Source organism: Tetrao urogallus (genome assembly GCF_951394365.1).
Source record: "Tetrao urogallus genome assembly, chromosome: Z".
In the NCBI taxonomy this organism is placed as follows: Eukaryota; Metazoa; Chordata; class Aves; order Galliformes; family Phasianidae; genus Tetrao; species Tetrao urogallus.
In genome coordinates, this window is record NC_136816.1 from 74,726,943 (window position 1) to 74,746,084 (window position 19,142).

The window sequence follows — 19,142 nt, forward strand, 5'->3', positions numbered from 1 at the left end:
AGGATTTCTTTCAGAAGAGTTAAAAATGAAGTGCCGAGGGCATAATTCTGCATCAGATCTGAAGCAAATGGAACGTCCTAAAATTTACTTCCAGTTAAATACATAATCGGACCGACTGAAAGAGGTTTCACTTTCACAAGGCTGGGCTGATGAAGCTACGCTAAGGCAGAAAGAGAGGCAGAAAAAAAATGAAGGTGACGCCTCTCAAGTACTTTAAGTTTTGCAAGTCCAAATCAAGCCCAAATTAATGAGTTGGATCTATGTTAAAACAGAACACCTGTTCACACTCCCACTGCCCTCTCATTGCACAGCTTTGCTTCCCAACAATGGACCAAAGAACTTGCTTTCATTTTAAGGATCAATCAGTTAGAAAGTGACACTACGGGTATGGAACATTTTAAGACACTATGCAGGAAGCAATGAAGTCTAGATGCTGACTTGAAAGCATCATTCCTCACAGCTGTTACCTTCTTCAACGTGCCACAGAGATGATGCTAAATGAGGGCAAACCTGAAGTCCACCGTCCCCCACCAGGAGTGCAGAGGTAAATGACAGTGCACATAGGCAGCCACACACCAGAAAAAGGAAATGTCTGGAAAAGGAGAATCATCTCCAGCTCCATCCAACTCTGTGCTTGCAGTCAGACTCAACCCATCTCGTGGGAGCATCACCCAAAGCTCTGCCATGCAGCATCTATACAGCCACTGACCAACTGCTCATCTCCAGCTGCCCTCAGCCTTTTGCAGCAGCCCCAGCTCCATCCCTGTAGGTCCTATGCTAGAATAGGAACACTAGAACACACCTCTGTAATGCACCACAGGTTAATGCCATTTACACTGCCAGTTTTCAGACAGCTATCCTCAACACCCTTTGCACAGAAGTCATTGTTTAGTGCTACTCAGACTCAAAGTCAGGTAAGCAGAAGTGCCATGACTTTCAGCCTGCTGCAGCATGAACTGAATGCACAGAGATGCACGCTACCTTTTTGCTGTAGGAGAAGCTCTGGGAAGGGCAGGAACAGAATCTGTAGTGCATTTCCTCAACGAACAGAAATATATCAGAAATAACTACTTTTATTTTCATCCATAAGTAGATGATTGCGTGGCACCTTTTTGCTAAGTACCTGCAACAGTTAATACGTTGAGCACAAGGTCAGAAATAAATCTTTGCATGCGTAGAATAAACATATTTGGAAGCCTTGTTAGACACTTGGGCACAACAATTTTAAGTAGGCTCGGATTCTTCAGACGTCAGCATTTAAGTGGTACTGGCAGCTTCTTCTTTTTTTTCTTTTTTTTTTTTTAAAGAAAAAAGTCAAACTATTTTTATCCTGTGAAACACACAGGTCTATGTCTTTATCCCCTGTAGAACAGAACACTAATTGCACGTCACGTTTAACACCATATGAACCAAAACACGAGAGGAGACCATCACCATCACGTTGTTTACAAGTCCTGCTCTCAAGGAGCAATGTCTGAAATGCAACTTTCCTGGCAGTAAGCAGCAATTACACAGTGTCACATTAGGCATTAGGAGCGTGTGTAACAAGGACTAAACAGGAGTTGCTGCTATGCCTCCGTTTGGAGCGATGCCTGCTTAAAATGCAATAAATCATTATCTATTTGTGACTGGCTGCATCTTTTATATGCTTTAAGACATTAATTGACACTATACAGAAAGAATAAAGCCACCATTTAAATCAGCGCAGCTACTGCCAGACATTACTGAAAGAATGCTCTCTTTCCTTTTTGAAATATCATCCTGTTCGGAGAAAAACAAAAACATGGCTTGTAAGGGCTTTCACATTGTGCTGGTGAGAAACTCATTCATGTCTTTCAGTACTTTATCTTCTCAGTGCATGTCAGAAACCATAGAAAAAAACTGAAAAGGTGCAAAAATCTAAAAACTCACCCAGACACACAAGCACATCTATTTCCCAGGGAACAAACCAAGAAAACTGCTACCAGAAAGTCTGCTGAACCTTACTGCCATAATTAGGTTTCACGTCATGCGTGTTTTGGCTCTGAGATAAATGCCCAAATGTCAGATCAGCCAGTTCTCCACAGAGCATCAGGTAACACACCATTTAAAAAAAGTCAGAGATACTCTGACCTTGTGTTCCAAAAAAGAATTGAATAACGTTTCCTTGGCTGGACATTACTACAGAAAACTCTGCAATTTAAACAATGCAATTGGGTGAGCTTCCCGGCCTCTGTTCTAAAGAATTTCAACAGCCACGCAGTCATCTTTCATAAAAATAATGACAGAGGCAGTCAGCAACAAACTCTTCAAAGCAAAAGATATATATATATATATATATATATATATATATATATATTTTAATTCTCCAAGCCAGGCCATTCTTGGCCTTTTCCAGCTGAGACAAAGGCGTTTTGCTCAGTGGATCAATTCCACCACATCCTCCCAGTGCCAGTCAGCAGGTTCTGCCTCTCCAAGTCAGGCTTATCCAGATATTCTTTTTCTTACCAAATAATCTAAGATTCAATGCATATCAGTAGTGGCAACAATACCAGACTTGACTGGTTAGTCAGTCATAAAGTCCTTTATTATTCACAACTGCAGAAATTACAAACTTGAAGTCTGTAGCTCATCAGTTTCTCAGTTAATGCCTTTCCTTATGGGAGGTATATTCTAGAAATGATAATATGAATTCTTCTCTGTTTTATTTCTTTAAAGTCCATAAACAAGAGAAATAAACTCTGTTTCTAAAGAAAAACTTTTTTTCAGTTTGCTTTTTGAAGAAGAAATTCAGGTTAGCAGAGCTTTTTCATGCCTTGCGAAGGACTTCACAAAGAAATCCATGGTTGCCAGACCAGTATCACGCCAACTGAAAGGAACTGCAATTCAAAACAAGGATTTGTACTTAACCTGAACACTTGGCAGAAAAAGAAGAGGGCTTAAGATGCTCTCCCTCCCCACTCTCTCTACCCCAACACACCTGGGATCAGAATGCAGCTTACTGCTGAGGCAGAGAAAAGCACCTCTTCCTCTGTTCTTTAAAGATCTTCTGAGTGAGGACTAAGAGCACAGCAGCCCCTCCCACAGAGCTTCAGAAGGATGGAAATCCATAAGGAAAGAGTATTCTGCAGACAGCCAGTAGAAAGACAGGAGATGAACAGAAGAGTTCCAAAAGCAAGCTCAGAACATACTGCATGCTCTACTTAGGTCTGCTCCCCACCTTACCAGAGCAAATGCAGCCTGATATGCAAGAGGTTGGTTAACTTTAATGGAAAAAGCAACTTGCAGACTCAGGAAAGGGGGAAGGAGGACAGAGGAGATGTGTAAGAAGGTGCTTTAGAGATCTCCTGAGAGCACCACAGACTATGTTAGCATTCTCTAATTTTGTATTCTGCTATGAGCTCTTTACCACAACAGTCCAGTAAAAAAGACACAACAGACCACTCTTGCTTAAAAGATTACTAAAGCAGTGCTAATGACTTGGTATAAATGTGCATTTTCTGCACAGCATATTGTCAAATATGCTCAGCAGATGCAGCAGCTGCTGGCAGACAAACACAACAGTACAGTGCAGTTTTAGGTGTGGTTAAAGAAAGAAGATCAAAGATTCAATCTTTCCAATAATAGAGTAACAGTAATGTTTTTAACCCAAGTCAAAGGAAATGCTTGAGTTTAGCATGTAAGCAGAGTGTGAAAAGTTAAGTACACTGAAGTTTGTTTTGCTGTTACATGCTTGGAACTGGCAGAAGTAGATAGCTAATGTTTGTGTACTTTATATCACAAATGATTGAAGTATTCAGAAAGAATCCCACAGGCTCTCACCATATACTCCTCTGTCTAGTAGAAGTAAAAATTCGTCCACTGCATTTCGCATCTCAGACTCAGTAAGATCCAGCAAAGAAACAACTTTGAAATCCAACTGTCTTAGCAAATTGGTCAGTTCATAGACATCCACCATTGGGGCCTTGAGCTGGGGGTGATTCCAGTAGCTCATATTTCCTATTAACAGAGCCACCTTGTCTGTTGCTGTAAAAACAAAGAAAAAAAGTAAAACCACAGCACATTTAATGCATTCCCTGGGTTCAACACCTTTAAATTTAATTTCTTCCAAAGCAAAAATAACATCCAGTCTCACTTGAGGTATAATATTTGAAAGTCATCCTGTGTCAGCTATACAACCAAACTCATTCTCATCCACAAACCAAAGAAACATTCCAGCATGTTCTGACAGTCAACATACCTGAGCTGCGATGCAGCTAAGACTGGGCTATCTGTCAAGGCATGGGTCAAGTCGCTAAGGCTGTCTTGCTTTCACAACTCATGACAGCACAGTCACTGAACTCCCTCATACAAGAACAGAATGAACATGCATGTCTTTATGGCAAGTTGCTAAAGCTACGGCCACTTATAATTCCTGCCCCTCAAAATAAATCTTCTCGCTTTTCTTAAAAACAAAACCACAAAAGAAAACACCACATAAAAAAAAGAGCACTTTCACATCTCCATCTCCTATATTTACATCTCTCTACAATATAGTGTGTTTAAGTAGAAGCTTTTACTTAAGCAGAAGCTTTAACTAAGCTTTACTTAGGTCAAGCATCAGAAGTCTTTCTTCGGTTTGTTAAGGTTTGTCTAAGGTCCTTCCCCTGATTTTAGTGAAGTCAGAAGTACTTACGTCCTGAGAAACAGTGCAGCCAATGAAAGAAAAACATTGCACTGGCTCAGATGTAAGAATAATTTATTCAAAGCAAGGTATTTTTCCTCTGTTTTGTCTGTTGCTCCTATCCTTCAATAGGAATTACTGCCTAACTGCTCCAGTGGCAAATGGAATCATGCATTCCCCAAACCTGCCTGTGTCAGCAACTCCACACTGACAGAAGGTCTCTGTCCACTGCCTCAACATTTAACATTTCACTATCTTTACCAAGATCCCTAACTTGCCTTTAACATTTTTGCAGCTGAAAAGCTGCAAAGTCTTGAACAGCGTAAACCATCTTAACAGTGGAGAAACACGAACAGTGATCCTAGGACACTGCTGCTGAAAAAGTACTAGAAGCAGGTTTTCCAAATGATTTGGAAAAGGTGAATGAGGACTGGGGAGCACTTACACTCCCTCTCAAACCAGTGAGAGTGATAAGATTGTGGCAGAGACCTGCAGCCTTTCCACCAGTTTGGCACCAACCAAAACAGCGTGCCTGGCCACAGTCAGGTCTACCATGCAAAGTTCAGAATGGGAATAAAAATCCAGCAGGTTTACTTCAAATCACACATCTGCCATCCATCCACCTCAATGATCTGCATGCACTGTGCACAGCTAAAGGGACAGCACAGCCTTAGTAGGCAGACTACCATCACCCTAATGCCATATGTCCAACTGCTGAAGCATTCAAAGTAATGGTGTAACACACTTGTTAAGGTCACAGACACAGGATTTGTAACAGTAACCTGAAACAGACCAGAAGTTGTAGACACTCCACCAAATCACTAAAAATACTGGTGCCCTCATCTTGGCTTACTACTGAAAGGGCAACCAAGCACTACAGAGGGCTACAACAACACAGATGCCTCCCTCCTGACAGCTATTTCAAAAGTTATTTCAGAAGCAATGGCAGAAGCCGCAGCTACAGAAGCACTTACCAAAAGGTCTGTCACTGAACTGTTCCTGTAGGTCTGCTTGAAAGAGATGAGAACAGATCATCAGTGAGTACAGTCACAGCGTCAGCATCAGCAAATGAGCTGCACCTTCACCAACACCAACACTCCACCACTGCTGCTCCGCTCCTTCACTGCTTTCTGTTATTTACCTCATATCTTTCCCCTGCTCTAGTAGGTCGTGAATTTTTAGAGGTAATAGATGCTTAGGGAATCATTCTGAATCTTGCACTCCGCACATCAGCACTTTCAGTAACATCCAGAACAGTTCATCCTCTCCCAGCGAAATGCAGAAATGCAAGATAGGGAAAAGCTTAACAGGGATGACAATTTGATATGTGAAAATTCTCTTATTTCATGCTTCCCAAAGGGATGGGAATGCCCAATGCCCCACACAATGTAGCTCTCAATAACGTGTACCATAACAATGATACTGATATAACTTTCAGGGACTAACCCTGGGCAAAAGCAAACTCTGATGTCTAATCCAGGAAGCTTTGTGATTTGAAATTTTAGGAGCACTGTTGCAGGGATAATCCCTCAGGGCGTACCATTCCAGGCCTGTTTTTATAATAAATATCTAACAGGCTTCAAGTCACATTTGCTCACACCGATTTATACAAATCTGTGAAATAGATTCTCTCTCTCAGGGAGATATCTTGCATCCTATTTGCCCTAATCATCTGAAAAAGCATCAGTGCACTAAAATGTAACAGTCCATCAAAGCCACTGACATGAGAACAAAAGATTCCTTCTGTATTTGAAAAAGTAAATGCAGTAAGCATGCAAACGGTGTAAAAGAGAGGATTGGTGTGATTCTGCAGAGCAAATAGCAACTCCGTGGTTCAACTGTACACCTTCAGGTTAGTTTACTGAAACCAGAAGGTAGTACTGCTCTTAACAGGGTATCTGCCACTATTAAATCTCATTATAAATGCAACCAAGTAATGTAAAGTAAACACTGTGACCCAGCTAGGCTTCAGCAATTGTGATTTGTAATGTGAAATTAAAGCTTTTCAAACATGTCACTTACCTGTTTTCTGAAGATCACTTAGCTCTTCTGTGGAGACACACACCAATAAAATTAAGTGTAAAAAAGTAGCCAAAAAATGTGTATTTCATTAATAAATATATAATCGTCATGTTGTTATTAACAAGCCAAAAGCTAGAACAAAACTAAAAAATACTTTTGGCTTCATACTTTTGTAAATCTAACTTTCACATGCTTATTGCACATGCACAGAAGAGAACTACATTAACCACATACTCAAGACACAGCACTACAATTCGGCCAAAACAAAGGGAGAAAAACACCATGCCTCAGTCCCATGGGCATGCAAGCAGCTTGAATGAGTAAGGAATAAGACATCAGAATCACTCAAGTGAGAAAAAGATGTTTGAGGACTGCTAAAAAAGCAACATCCTGAGCAAGAAGTCTTTCTCTGTCACGCCATACGTATTCAGGGGGACATAATTTTCAGATACCATTTTCAAACACTCTAGACTGCCACAGATTTCAGTTGACTTCTTTCAGAATACTGGAAACTATGGAAAAGCTAAGTCCTGTATGCGAGGCCCCTCAGAGCATGCCTGCTCCAGTCAGTGCAGCACGAAGCAGAGCTCTTCATCAACAAATGCAGGCACATACGCTCACGTGGGAAACTCTAGGTGACTGAAGTGAAAATAGCAAGGGTTTTAACGCAGCTTAGTAGCAGAACAAACTTGCATCCAAGCAAACCTTAGTTTGTGCAAAGGCCCCAGCATTTTCAGTGATTATATCCTGCTTTAAGGGCTGACTGAACTGCAGGTAGCCAGGAGGCTTCTGCACAGGATCCATAATTTCCTGCAGAAACCTTCTCAAGCCAGAAAGGATGCTAAGGCTTAAGAAAATAACGAGTTATAAAAGCTGAACCGTGGAAATGGCTGATACTGAAATTTGTGCCAGTTGTATGCTGCAGTGCACAGTACCCTCACATTGTCAAACTTTCAGAAAAGGGGCTAAAGACTGGCTCCTGTTGAACTTTGAAAAACAAAGGTTGCACAGCAGTTTGATTCCAAGAAAATGAAGAGCAGGCAGCCATGTACAGTGCCTTGAAAATGCAATTGTTTTCTTCACTGTTGGCAGAGAAGGTGCTGCTGTAAGCAGCCTTATATTTTCCCACATGATTCCCCCACTGTGTAAATTGTATAAACTTCAAGATTCCCAACAATCAGTTGATGGCATAGCAGCGATGCAAAGAGAAAAGAAACAAACCTAATAAGGTTGCTAGAAACGCATCTCACAGACAAAGAACTGACTGGATCGAGCTCTATCCAGCTCTTTAAGGTCATTCAGTCTCCTAAACATTCCCAGATTTTCTTGCAGGGATGTTGCTTCCTCAGCCCAGCCAAAAAAGCCTCACAAAGATCAAATGCAGGACACAAAAGCAACGTAGTATTCAACACTGAATACTACAGAAGAAAGGAGCGTGATTTCAAGGCAAAGAGGAGAGAAGCACAACCAGAAGGAAATGCTCCATCACCCAGCACTGCTTTAAAGCACAGTGAAGTTCATAACCCATGTATGCTTTTCAGCAACACACAGCAATCCATCATCCCCATCATTCATTTCTTAAAAGTGATTCACAACTAAAGAATTACTTTACCTTCTGTGCACTCCACTGCCATAGCTTTCCTTCCTTGTGTTTTAAGGGAGGGGAGGGGGGAGAATTGGAAGATAATTTCTCTCAGTTATGAGAGCTAGAGCACAAAGTGGAAGTCAAAATTCACCTCCAATCTGGCTCATTTTACAGCAACTATAAATCTTTAAACACTGGCTATGATATTTATAGTAATTGTTAATGCAATCCTGGAGCACTACAATATTTCTTAACAAGAAATTTTCATATGAATTATGCAATAATATTCTCAGATATATCTGGAAACTATAGAAACAGATCTTTCCCTGCTTGATTTACTGCAAATACATGCACACGTACTAATCAGTGTTCTATCCATTTACTTCACTTGCTATGAATAATATCACCTGCCCTGACAGCTGAAGAATTCCACATAACAGTTCATATCAGTAAAGGATCTTCGTGAAATCTTGAGGCTTTAGATGTTATTTGGTTGTCAAAAAACATGCAGATGAAGAAATCAGCTCTCCATCTGTTGACAAGCCATGTTTCTAGTAGCAAGGCCAAGAAGTGTTAGCATCTCTATATTAGCTACCGTGAAAACTCAAAGCACTTCACAATTCATATAAAACTGCCTTTGCTGCCAGCGAGCACAGCTATCTTAATCAACAGATAAACTAAAAATACAGGCAGCTAAGTGCTTGGCTGAATACTAGAAGTCTGAGAAATTAATTCTAATGTTAGGGAAGAAATTGATAAATCAGCTGATCTACATAAAGCTGGCAAATTCCATACCTACAATGACGTCTATCTTCTTGCTGTCTTGGTCTTCCTGGTCATTGAATACGTGACACCAGTACGTTCCCCCATGTTCCATGTCCACGCAAGACACCTATGTGAGCACAGCTGAAAGTCATCCTGCCAGCCCCCAGAAGAATCAGTTTCTTTTAAGCACCCACCCCTCAAAAAAACCCACTAAAAATTAAAAGCAAAGCCTAAACAAACCCAACAGTTGCTGATACCCTTATTCTACATTAAGTGTTCTAGAAATGCTTTCGAGAATTGAAAAAAGAATGCAAATCTGTCCAACAGGCTTGAGATGCTGTAAGTATCAAATGTAACTGATCTTCCACAGAGCTTTACAGTATGGGACAGAATGAGATGCTTTAACTTTTACTGGCACTTAATCTTTGCGTTGTGTCAACAACCCAGAATGTACTGTAGGCTTCCACTCCATGACTACCACTTCAAACACATTCTGGATTATAATTCTGCACCCTGGAGCCTGAGAACAGCATCAGCATTGGAATAACAGAGCAGGAGAGCTGTGCACTTGCACAGATGTTATAAAGGCTATGAAGAAGTTATTTTCTTCACGGAAACATTATACAGTAGGCTAAAGGTGGTAATATCTTGATCTCACAAGGATGGCACTGTGTGGTAACTCACCGTGTAGACATTTCTGCTTCCATTTGCCAAGGGAAATCCATTTCTGAACCACTGGTATTGAGGAATTGGGTTTCCAACAGCTCCACATTCTAATACCAAAGCGTCTCCCACAGTCAGGTTTTGTGGCTGAGGCTGAATACAAATGCACAGCTTCTTTTCAGGCAAACCAATTAAGCCCCCTTCAAAAATTAAAGAAAAAATGAGGGGAAAGAAAGAGAGATAAATAATGTATGGGCGCATGTCCCTGAAACTAGAACAGTCTGTGCTAAGAGCAATGAAATTAATTTACTTGTCTGTAAGGAGCATGCTAATAATGAGTCACAACTGCATTCCATTTTTTTCAGCTGAAAAGTAAAATAGGAATACACAAAAACACACCTCAGAAGCTCCTATGCATCATTTATTCCTGCCAGTCGTACAATAAACGGGCACAGCTGCACAACGGAAAAACATTGTAGAAAGGATTCAGAGAAAAGAGCAAATATAAAGAAGCATGGTTGCCAAGGGACAGACCGAGGATGTGTGCAGGTGTGCACACAGGAATGAGAATTTCATTACATGGTTTTGTTTGCTTCACTGTAGGAAAGACAATGTAGAAGTCTGGTAACTAGAAAAAAATCGGAGGGGAAGTTTAATGATAGGAAAGATATTTTGTTCAGACAGCAAAAGTGAAAAAAAAACAAAACAACTTTTTTCATGAGTAGCATATGTACTTAAAGACAAAAAAATTCTCCCTTCTCAGCTTGAGCATTGATAACACAAGTGCAAAATTTCTCACTTCTAGAATGGGGGGAAAAAAAGCCCCAAATAGCTCTTTATTAACAGAAATCTGTGACTTTTAGCAGCAACAGATTCAAATCAGGGGTTCCTGGTTTCAAAATTTGCAACTGCTATCCCATTCCTTAGGAGTGAGAAGTCAAATCTCCTTGCTGGCCAGCTGAGGGGAAGATAGGACTGGGGGAAGAAAGTGATTTGTGTTAATTACCTGGATAATCAGCTGTCAAGCAGAAACACTGTTTTTAAATGATAACACCTGTAACATTTTTATTCTAATTACATTGTCAAGCAAGTCCTGCAAATGCAGTCAGTAAACAAGAAAAGGGCTGCCATGAAATTTAATGTAGACCATACAGTCACAGAAAACACGTTCATCTAGTCCATTAACTATTTTTTGTCTGATACAGGCAGATATGCATTTGTTGGAGATTCTGTGGTCTATCCACTTCATTCATTTCACTGTTTAATTATTCCTATCATTAGAAAGTATTTTCCATTGTCTAACCAACTCTTCTTGCTAAACATTGACACTTTACGTCATGCCTACGACTTTTAAGTATTAAGACAGCCCATTCCTCTTTGCAACTGCTTTGTATATAACGATGTTTTGAAGACATTTTCCACTTGCCATCAGCATACTCTCCACAGATTTCAAGAGGCAGTGAAGCAGCCTTTCATTGCATCGTTTCTCTTTGTTTTCCTGACACCTTTAAATGCAGGATTCAAGTGGGAAGCACCAGTGATTTGTGACACAACACAATACATTCAGTCTTCGTGCTGTGAAGATAGGAGCAGAAATCAGCTGCACTCTTTAGTTGCTCTTCTCATTCACCGTTAGGCCAAGAACAAAGCCGGGCTATTTAGTTCAGTTTAATTTAGTTCAGGTTTTTGTTAGTTTGTTTCTAAAGGTAGACTTAGCACATAGCCTCTCCTCATTTAAAACTATGGACCGTTCTATAAAAAAATACACAAAAAGCAAACCTACACGAACCAAAAACAGAAGAACACCGTTTCACAACCTCAGATACTAGGTATAAATGCACAGTATCAGTAAACCAAACCCAAGAAGCAAATTTCCAAGATTCACATTACAGTCACAGAATTATAGAATGCCTGGTACTGGAAGGGATGTCAAAGATCATCCTGTTCCAGCCCACTTGCACAGGCAGGGTTGCCAACCCCTGAATCAAGCACTGTATCAGTCAACTAACAATAAATTCCAGTACTGGCTAGATAATATTGAGTGGACAGCCATATAATCCTACTGGTTTTCTGCTATGTCTCTATTCTTTTCAATCTTCATCCACTTCCATCCTTTCATTATGTACGCTGCAGATGGAAATTAACCCTTCAGAGAAGTAAACCTATCTTTAAGCCAGTGCCATAATCCATATGGACTTACATATGTGCATCTGAATAACTATGACCTTTCCTATGCAGCTAACACATTTACTAAACCCACAGAGATGCAATTCACACAAAAAGACCCAGTTTAACCCAATGTGTTAACAAGCTTTAAGGTGCAATCCACACAGGAGTTTCCACTGTACAAAGCCCCTGCCACTCACCATGAGCTGTACCCTGGAGATCACAAACTTCCAGTCGTGCCCACCGACTGAATGTAAATGAAGATTCACTGTTCACTCGACAGATGTAAAAGCCAGCATCATTCACTTTCACTGGATTCAGAACCAGTTCTGGAGAATTACCATGGGGAACCTGAGTGACACATGAATCAAGAAATATCTTAATTTAGATTAAGTTAATCTACACAAGGATCAAACACTGGATTATTTATTCAGTGTCCATAACCCCAGCTTCAACTCCTTCACTTAAAAATTTTGGATGAGAAAGTTTTGTTCCATGTATTTAGCAGCTTAGAGACGGATTTTCATCCAGGAATGATTCATATGTCTCTACCTTAGCTGAGTTTTTAAGCTGGTTGAAAAACTCTTCCTGAAATTAGTCATTGTAGGAGGACAACCAGACAAGAAACATGGGCAAAAGCGCTGCCACCTGAACTCCACAGATACAGGCTCACACACATTCCAGCACTTAAGTCTGTAACACCAATGAGTTCAGTTTTACGAACCAGTTTTCATCTGTCTAAAACCAATGGTGACTGATATTTTTTGCATCCTGGTAGCTTCTGAGTAGCTTGTGTGAAACTTCATGGTAGGCTTGAAGAACTGAACTTACAGTTCCCAAGATCAGTACCCAAGGATGGAGTGCCTTGAACACACTGAGCCACCTTGCTGTTCTAGCACGCTGACACAGTCATCGTGGAGCAGTTATTCAACTTCTATTTTTACTAAAAGATGAAGCAAACTTTTCTTTATATAATTGAGAGCAATAGCCTTCAAAAAAAATTTTGGAGAGAAATTCCAATTCAGCACTAGCAGTATCACAGTTTAGTCTGTGGAATTGTTACTTAGTGATTTCTACCAACTAAAAAAATATACATACACACACATACACATATATTCTCCATCAACTATTACCTCTTTCTTCTGTTTGAACCACTGGTAATGTACAAATGGGTGTCCTGTTGCCCAACAACACAGCTTGACAACCTGGCCACAGAGCACTGCCTGAGAGTCTGGCTGTACAACAATCTTGATGCCTTTAAAAGAGAATTTACATGGAGGAAAGTTACTAGGATACAACTCAGAATTTAAATTTAAATTGTCCTCTAAGCAAACAAAGTTTCTGTCATTAAATATACTTGAAAACAACCCAGGCTCTCTATGTAAACATACAGTTTCATTTAGCCAGAGAACTTCAAGACATTCAAAACTGTATTTCATTACACAAATCCATGCTTGAACCACAGAGTTGCAGGGGTTGGAAAGGACCTCTGGAGATCAGTCCAACCCTGCACTCCAAAGTGTTTTAATTTCAAGAAACCTAATTATCTCTTACTCCCTACACACTAAAGCAAACAGCACTTTCAGTGGCATCATGCATTCTTTCTTGGAAAAGTATTCCCACAACATATGTTTTCGAGCTTTGCTCACTCCAGATAATTTACATTGTTAAGCTTCAGCTACAAGAGAAGGCACAGCCTGAGGGAGGTTCAATACAGTAAGAGCTGGTTGAGCTGCAGCTCACTGCGTTTTTCAACTATTGCTCATGCAGCTTATTAGACAACATCAGCTTCCTCTATGGGTTTTGCTCCTGTAGATCACAGGGCGGGGGTTTTCTTTTTACCAATGTGCAAGGTAAAATTTTCCACTTCAGATTTTAACTGCCAGGAAATAGTGCGAGTGAAATTCTGATAACACTCTGATAGGATCCAGTTGTTTTCTTAACCCAGACCAGTACAGAGATCTAATTACAGCACAACCCCCACGACAGATCTGCTGTTACAACCAAGGTCATAGGAAGAAGAAGGGGGAGGTGGGAGCAGAAAAAAGTCATCTGCAGAGTTTAAGCTCACGGTACTGGCAAAGAATGCATGAGCTTCTGGGCATGGTGCTCAGCAGTGCTGAGATGTCAATGCTTCAGTCTGATGATTTTTTTTCCTTATTATGGATGGTGCATGCATGCAACAAAGACAGAGGGACTGTAGGTAATAACACGTGCTCGTGACAAGTCGCTGCAACACTGGTTATAGGGAAACACAGAAATAGCAAACGATACAAAACCACTTCAGTACCTTCTCATTACTCTCTGAAATTAAGAATCACATACAAAATAGATACTTATACTAGATTTGATTTTCTTTAGAGGTTGGACTCCTTCCCTATTTTGGGGGAAAGCTGGTTCTTCATTATCATTTAATTAATGTGCTTTGCAGAAGCTGAAAGCATAGTCTGGTACAGCAACAGCATTCCACTTTACTGGGCGAATAATCTTATGTGAAGTGAACAGAAACTGCATGCAAAAATAGCTCCAAAGAGATCAGAAACATCCCAGCTCAGCACTGTTATTTGTTCCAAGCCTTCTTACTGTGCCACACCAGTTTTCTTTGCATTCCCCAGCTCTCCCAGTTTAGCTGCACATCAGAATTTTGTCCAACAGAAAGTGCTCGAGGAAGAAATTATATCAATTTGATCAACAGGTTAAAACTGCAGCAGAAGCACAAAAGATCAACAGTCTGAAACAGAGACTGTGGCATATGGAAATTGTGTGGTCTTTATCTAACAGGGAAGTGGGCTCTGTTAGTGTCTCCATACACAACCTGATTCTGAAACAGTCGTCAACCCTGGGAGCTACTCCAGCCTAGGCACAGGACTTGAAAATTCCTTGCCTATCTTTTAAAACAACTTCCACCTACAGCCTAGCTCTGGAGATTGATACTTCAGACTTCTCATATAATACTTCCTCTGCTGTTTTTCTGAGTCAGAGGGAACATGTCAAGTAGCCTTGAGCATCACAATCACCAACATTAAACAAGGCAAACAGGAAGTCTGAAATGTCAATTCAAGGGACAGAAGATTTGCCCTTTTATTCTTTATAATCTCTCCTGATTTTCATCATTGACACTTCTTTAAATATTTGAGAAAAGCAAATCATCTGGAAGATGGGCATCTTGTACTCCTTGGAGGTGTTACCACCAAGTTCTAAGAAAACTGACTCATAACTTCTGCACTGTTTCATTTATTTTCCTGCCATTCACATATTACATAGCTACTTCCTGCAAACACTAAAAAATGTAATGGCTTAAAAAGAAAACCTTCTGACTCAATTTTCTGAGTGATACATTGTCACTCATGGGAATAGGATGCTATGGCCTTCTCATTACAAAAAAGAAGTTTAAAAGTTATTATGATTTTGCATGTTAAGAGGAAGAACATTGTCCAGAGTTAATACAATGCAGCAGATGAGTCTGTAAACTCAGAGAGATGAAGAATTTCTGGGTCTTGATTGTGAGAGTCTATGGCTCTTAGAGGTCCCTTCTGCAGCTGCGAAACAACCTCTCAGCTTGTAACAGTGTCTGTGCCAAAGAAACACTGAAGTGGAAGCACTGACGTATCAGTATTACAACACTATACTCAAAAGCTCATAAATACCTGAGTCTTTAATTGCATAAATTAAGCTGCTAGAAAATGGTCTAAAAGCCATAACATGGCTTAAATGGTCTATGACAGCCATAAAGGTCTTTATTAAACAACCCCATCCTAAAGCAATGCTCAAGCTCTTTTTGGTTTACTAAAACAAGTGAGTAGTTCTGAACTTTAATTTCAAGTGTATCACACCCTAAATATTTAAGTAAACTCACTGCAACTATTAAGGCCTACTACTTCTTTCTGAATAGTTCAAAAAGTCTTAGCATTAAACTCCCTTTAAATACCTTTTGCTTTGCTTTCTACTGGTTCCAACTTGTCTCTCCCTCTAAGCCATCCAACCCTCCTTAAAGCAGGCGTAGTTCATTCCATCATGCCTCAAGGAGATTAATTTACAACAAGACAGACTATCCCTGCCTTTCAGAGCAGTTTTGGCAAAAGTCATATTGGCTCGTTCTCCTCCCCACAAGGTACCTTAGCTATCTATGCACTAACACCCAGAATATGACATGACAGACATCTGCAAACTCAACCGTGGAGAGATTACAGGTCAAGCAAGCAATGTTTTGGCTCAGTGCAGGCACAATTTAGTACAAACCTGAGTCAGTAATATTCTTTGCTTTCATTCTCCTCCACCAACCACCATATACAAGACAGCGTACTACTGCTGAACATCTCCACAGACAAACTCTTGCCTCAGAAGCACAATCCAGTCTCACTGATACGACACCAACTCCCCTCCTCCCCGCCAAGCCATCACCCTCACTGTGAAGAAGTTCCTTTTCATATCAGTGTAGAACATCTCCTAGGGAAGATGCTCCAGGCCCTTTATCTTCTTCATGGCCCTCTGCTGGACTCTTTCCAGAAGATCCCTGCCTTTTTTGTACTAAAGAGCCCAGAACTGGATGCAGTACTCCAGGTGAGGCCTGACCAGGGCAGAGTATAGGGGGAGGATCACCTCCCTTGACCTGCTGGCCTTTTAATACACTCCAGGATCCCATTAGCCTTCTTGGGCACCAGGGCACACTACTGGCTCACGGTCAGCCTGTTGCCCACCAGGACCCCCAGATCATTCCACACAGAACTCCTCTCCAACAGGTCATGTACAGATACTTGTAGTTATTCGTTCTCAGGTGCAAGACTCTACACTTGCACATTCCTACTCCTCCTTTTCAAGAGAAGCTTTTCTAACTTCCACGTGACTGAATTTCACCATATCTTCAAAGAGGACATAAAAAAGGGCACAGTCTAGAACCAAAGCAAGAAGAATTTGGTCTGCATTCCTACTGTGTATGCCCTTGCGTTGCCCACATCTCTGAACTTTCAATGAAGAAGCAAGCTGAATGCATTGGACAGCAGAAAATAATCTAGCTCTTTGCTACTTTGTTTTGCTGCCCAATTATGAAGCTGGAATGAATTCAAGGTGAACTAGAACTGGTGTTAATTGAACACTTCCCTTTCAATTAGTGTAAGCTATGAAATGCAGTTCACAAAAACTGTAGCCTGAACAAATGGCTGGCAAAGCTACTGGTCTTTCTAACCCAGCTACTTCTGTTCTATAAACATCTCCCAAAGGCAGAGCTGAATACAGAACACAAGTTAGCAGACAGAATGACAGCACCTGTCATACTCATGCAGCCAAGTTCAAGCCTACAACAATACTGCATTAAGCCTGCTTATCTGCTTGACCTACTTTTAATCTCAGAATCATACAAACAAATACCAGTTACTAGAATTCAACTGCTAACAGTGCTTTTACTGTAGAAATGAATGCTTCAGTATTTCTAGTGCAGAAAGCATGGTTGCAGTGGAAATACCAGAACAAACCAGAGCTGACCTGAACAGCTGAGACACTGGAGAGCCTCTGCGTGTTCCATGGCCTGCAGGAACTCCACCAGCTCCACTACTGTGCAGCCTCTGTCACCCAGCAGCTTCAAGAGACTCCAGCTTGGGCTTCCTTCTGGCTCCAGAACTTTGAGGGAACACTGTTCTAAATCCAGGGGGCTGCAAAATAAAGACATAAGACATGGCATAGAACTTCTCAATGCTCTTTCTGAAAAATGGAGTTGAGTTAAAAAGATTAAAAAAAAACAAAAACAAGAAAATATAGAGAAGGGAATGTCTTAGCTGATTTGAATGCATGTAAAGTATTTCCTTCACGTGTCAGAACTCCAGGCATTACAAAGCAGCATTTCCACAGACAGAAATCAGTATTAATGACCCGCATGCTATAGAAACAAGGGTGCCTGAACCTAACAATTCTACTTGAGAACTGTATTGAGAAACCTAGTTCTCACATTTCAATGCCTGAATAGAAAAACAAGTGTAGCACCTTTCATTTTCACCTGCCTGGTTCAGAAACAATAAGGATTGAGCCAGGAAAGCCCAGGAAGGTTGAGAAACCCAAAGCAACTGTTAGATCAGTGACTGCTGCAGCCTCCTAGCAGTTCCGTGCATTTCCAGGTTGCCCAAGGAGGCTGTGGATGCCCCTTTCCTGCAGGCATTCAAGGCCAGGCTGGATGTGGCTCTGGGCAGCCTGGTCTGGTGCTGGTGACCCTGCATACAGCAGGGGGGTGGAACTGGACGAGCACTGTGGTCCTTTGCAACCCAGGCCATTCTGTGATCCTATGACTTATCCCCAGGTATAAACTTTCACACTTCTGGGCTTCAGTTTTAAGGCTTCACGCGCTTTCAATCACAACAGGTAACACAGACAGCGAGGGTGTGGGGAGAGCTGTGGATCCATCAGTGTTTCATTTATTAATTCACAGTGCCACACAGAGCCGCAGGGAAGACGCTTGGGCTCATCCCAAGCCCCTCACCGCACTTCGGAGGATAACACAGGGGAAGAATTACAGCCGCGGCCCCACAAAGGAACCGCACTCGGGCTGCGAACGCTCCCTAGGCAAGACCTGGAGAAGGCACAGAAAGCAAAGCGAGCAGGAAGCGATGTACAGAAAGCGACCTAGGAAGGAAAAGCTGAAGAAGTCGACCGCGTTCAGCCTACCGCACACCGGAGCGGCGCACGGAAGGCCGCCCGGGGCAGCACTGCCCAGCCGGCCGCACGGCCGTCCGCCTCATCGCGGCCCTGGGACGGCACCCGGCGCCGGAGCGCCCCGCCGCGAGGCCCGGCCTCACCTCGTCCCTCCGCTCCCCGCCTCCCCCTCACCTCAGCCGGACGCGGCCGCGGCTTCCCGCGCGCTGCGCCAGCTCCCGCCAGCCCTTGCCGGGCGCCGCGCGGTCCAGCAGCTCGCTCAGCCTCCGCAGCAGCGGCTCTGCCAGGCGGCTGAGGGGCAACGAGCCCGGCGGGCTGCGCGGCGGCTCCGACATCGCCCCGCCGCCGCCCGCCGCCAGCCACGGCCCGCCCGGGGCGGCGCTCCCGCCCGGAAGGACGCTGCCGGCGCAGCCGCACGGGAGCGGGGTGCACGGCGAGCTGCGCGCCCGGCGGGCGGAGCGGGGCTGAGAGCGGTGCCGGGGCTGGGAAGCTTTCTGCAGGGAGAGCAGAGAGGCCCAGGGTGTCTCATCTCTGCAGGAGTTTACAGAACCACAGAATCACAGAACAGCCCGGGTTGGAAGGGACCTCAAGGATCACGAAGCTCCAACCCCCTGCCACACGCAGGGCCACCAACCTCCACATTTCATAGCAGCCCAGGCTGCC

The 19,142-nt window shown here is 42.3% G+C and overlaps 1 protein-coding gene across 1 annotated transcript in view; it reads right to left on the reverse strand.

The window, feature by feature from the left end:
* The window catches only part of MALT1 (MALT1 paracaspase), a gene marked incomplete at both ends in the record, with an annotated part of 29,083 nt that extends 10,269 nt beyond the window's left edge, over positions 1-18,814 (reverse strand). Inside the window, 10 exons of the mRNA XM_079548367.1 lie at positions 3,802-4,005; positions 5,617-5,652; positions 6,665-6,691; positions 8,277-8,309; positions 9,045-9,141; positions 9,699-9,877; positions 12,044-12,194; positions 12,977-13,098; positions 17,322-17,488; positions 18,654-18,814. Of these exons, the coding sequence (XP_079404493.1) occupies positions 3,802-4,005; positions 5,617-5,652; positions 6,665-6,691; positions 8,277-8,309; positions 9,045-9,141; positions 9,699-9,877; positions 12,044-12,194; positions 12,977-13,098; positions 17,322-17,488; positions 18,654-18,814 (1,177 nt within the window). The remainder of the gene's footprint in view (positions 1-3,801; positions 4,006-5,616; positions 5,653-6,664; positions 6,692-8,276; positions 8,310-9,044; positions 9,142-9,698; positions 9,878-12,043; positions 12,195-12,976; positions 13,099-17,321; positions 17,489-18,653) is intronic.
* Positions 18,815-19,142: the final 328 nt, after the last annotated feature.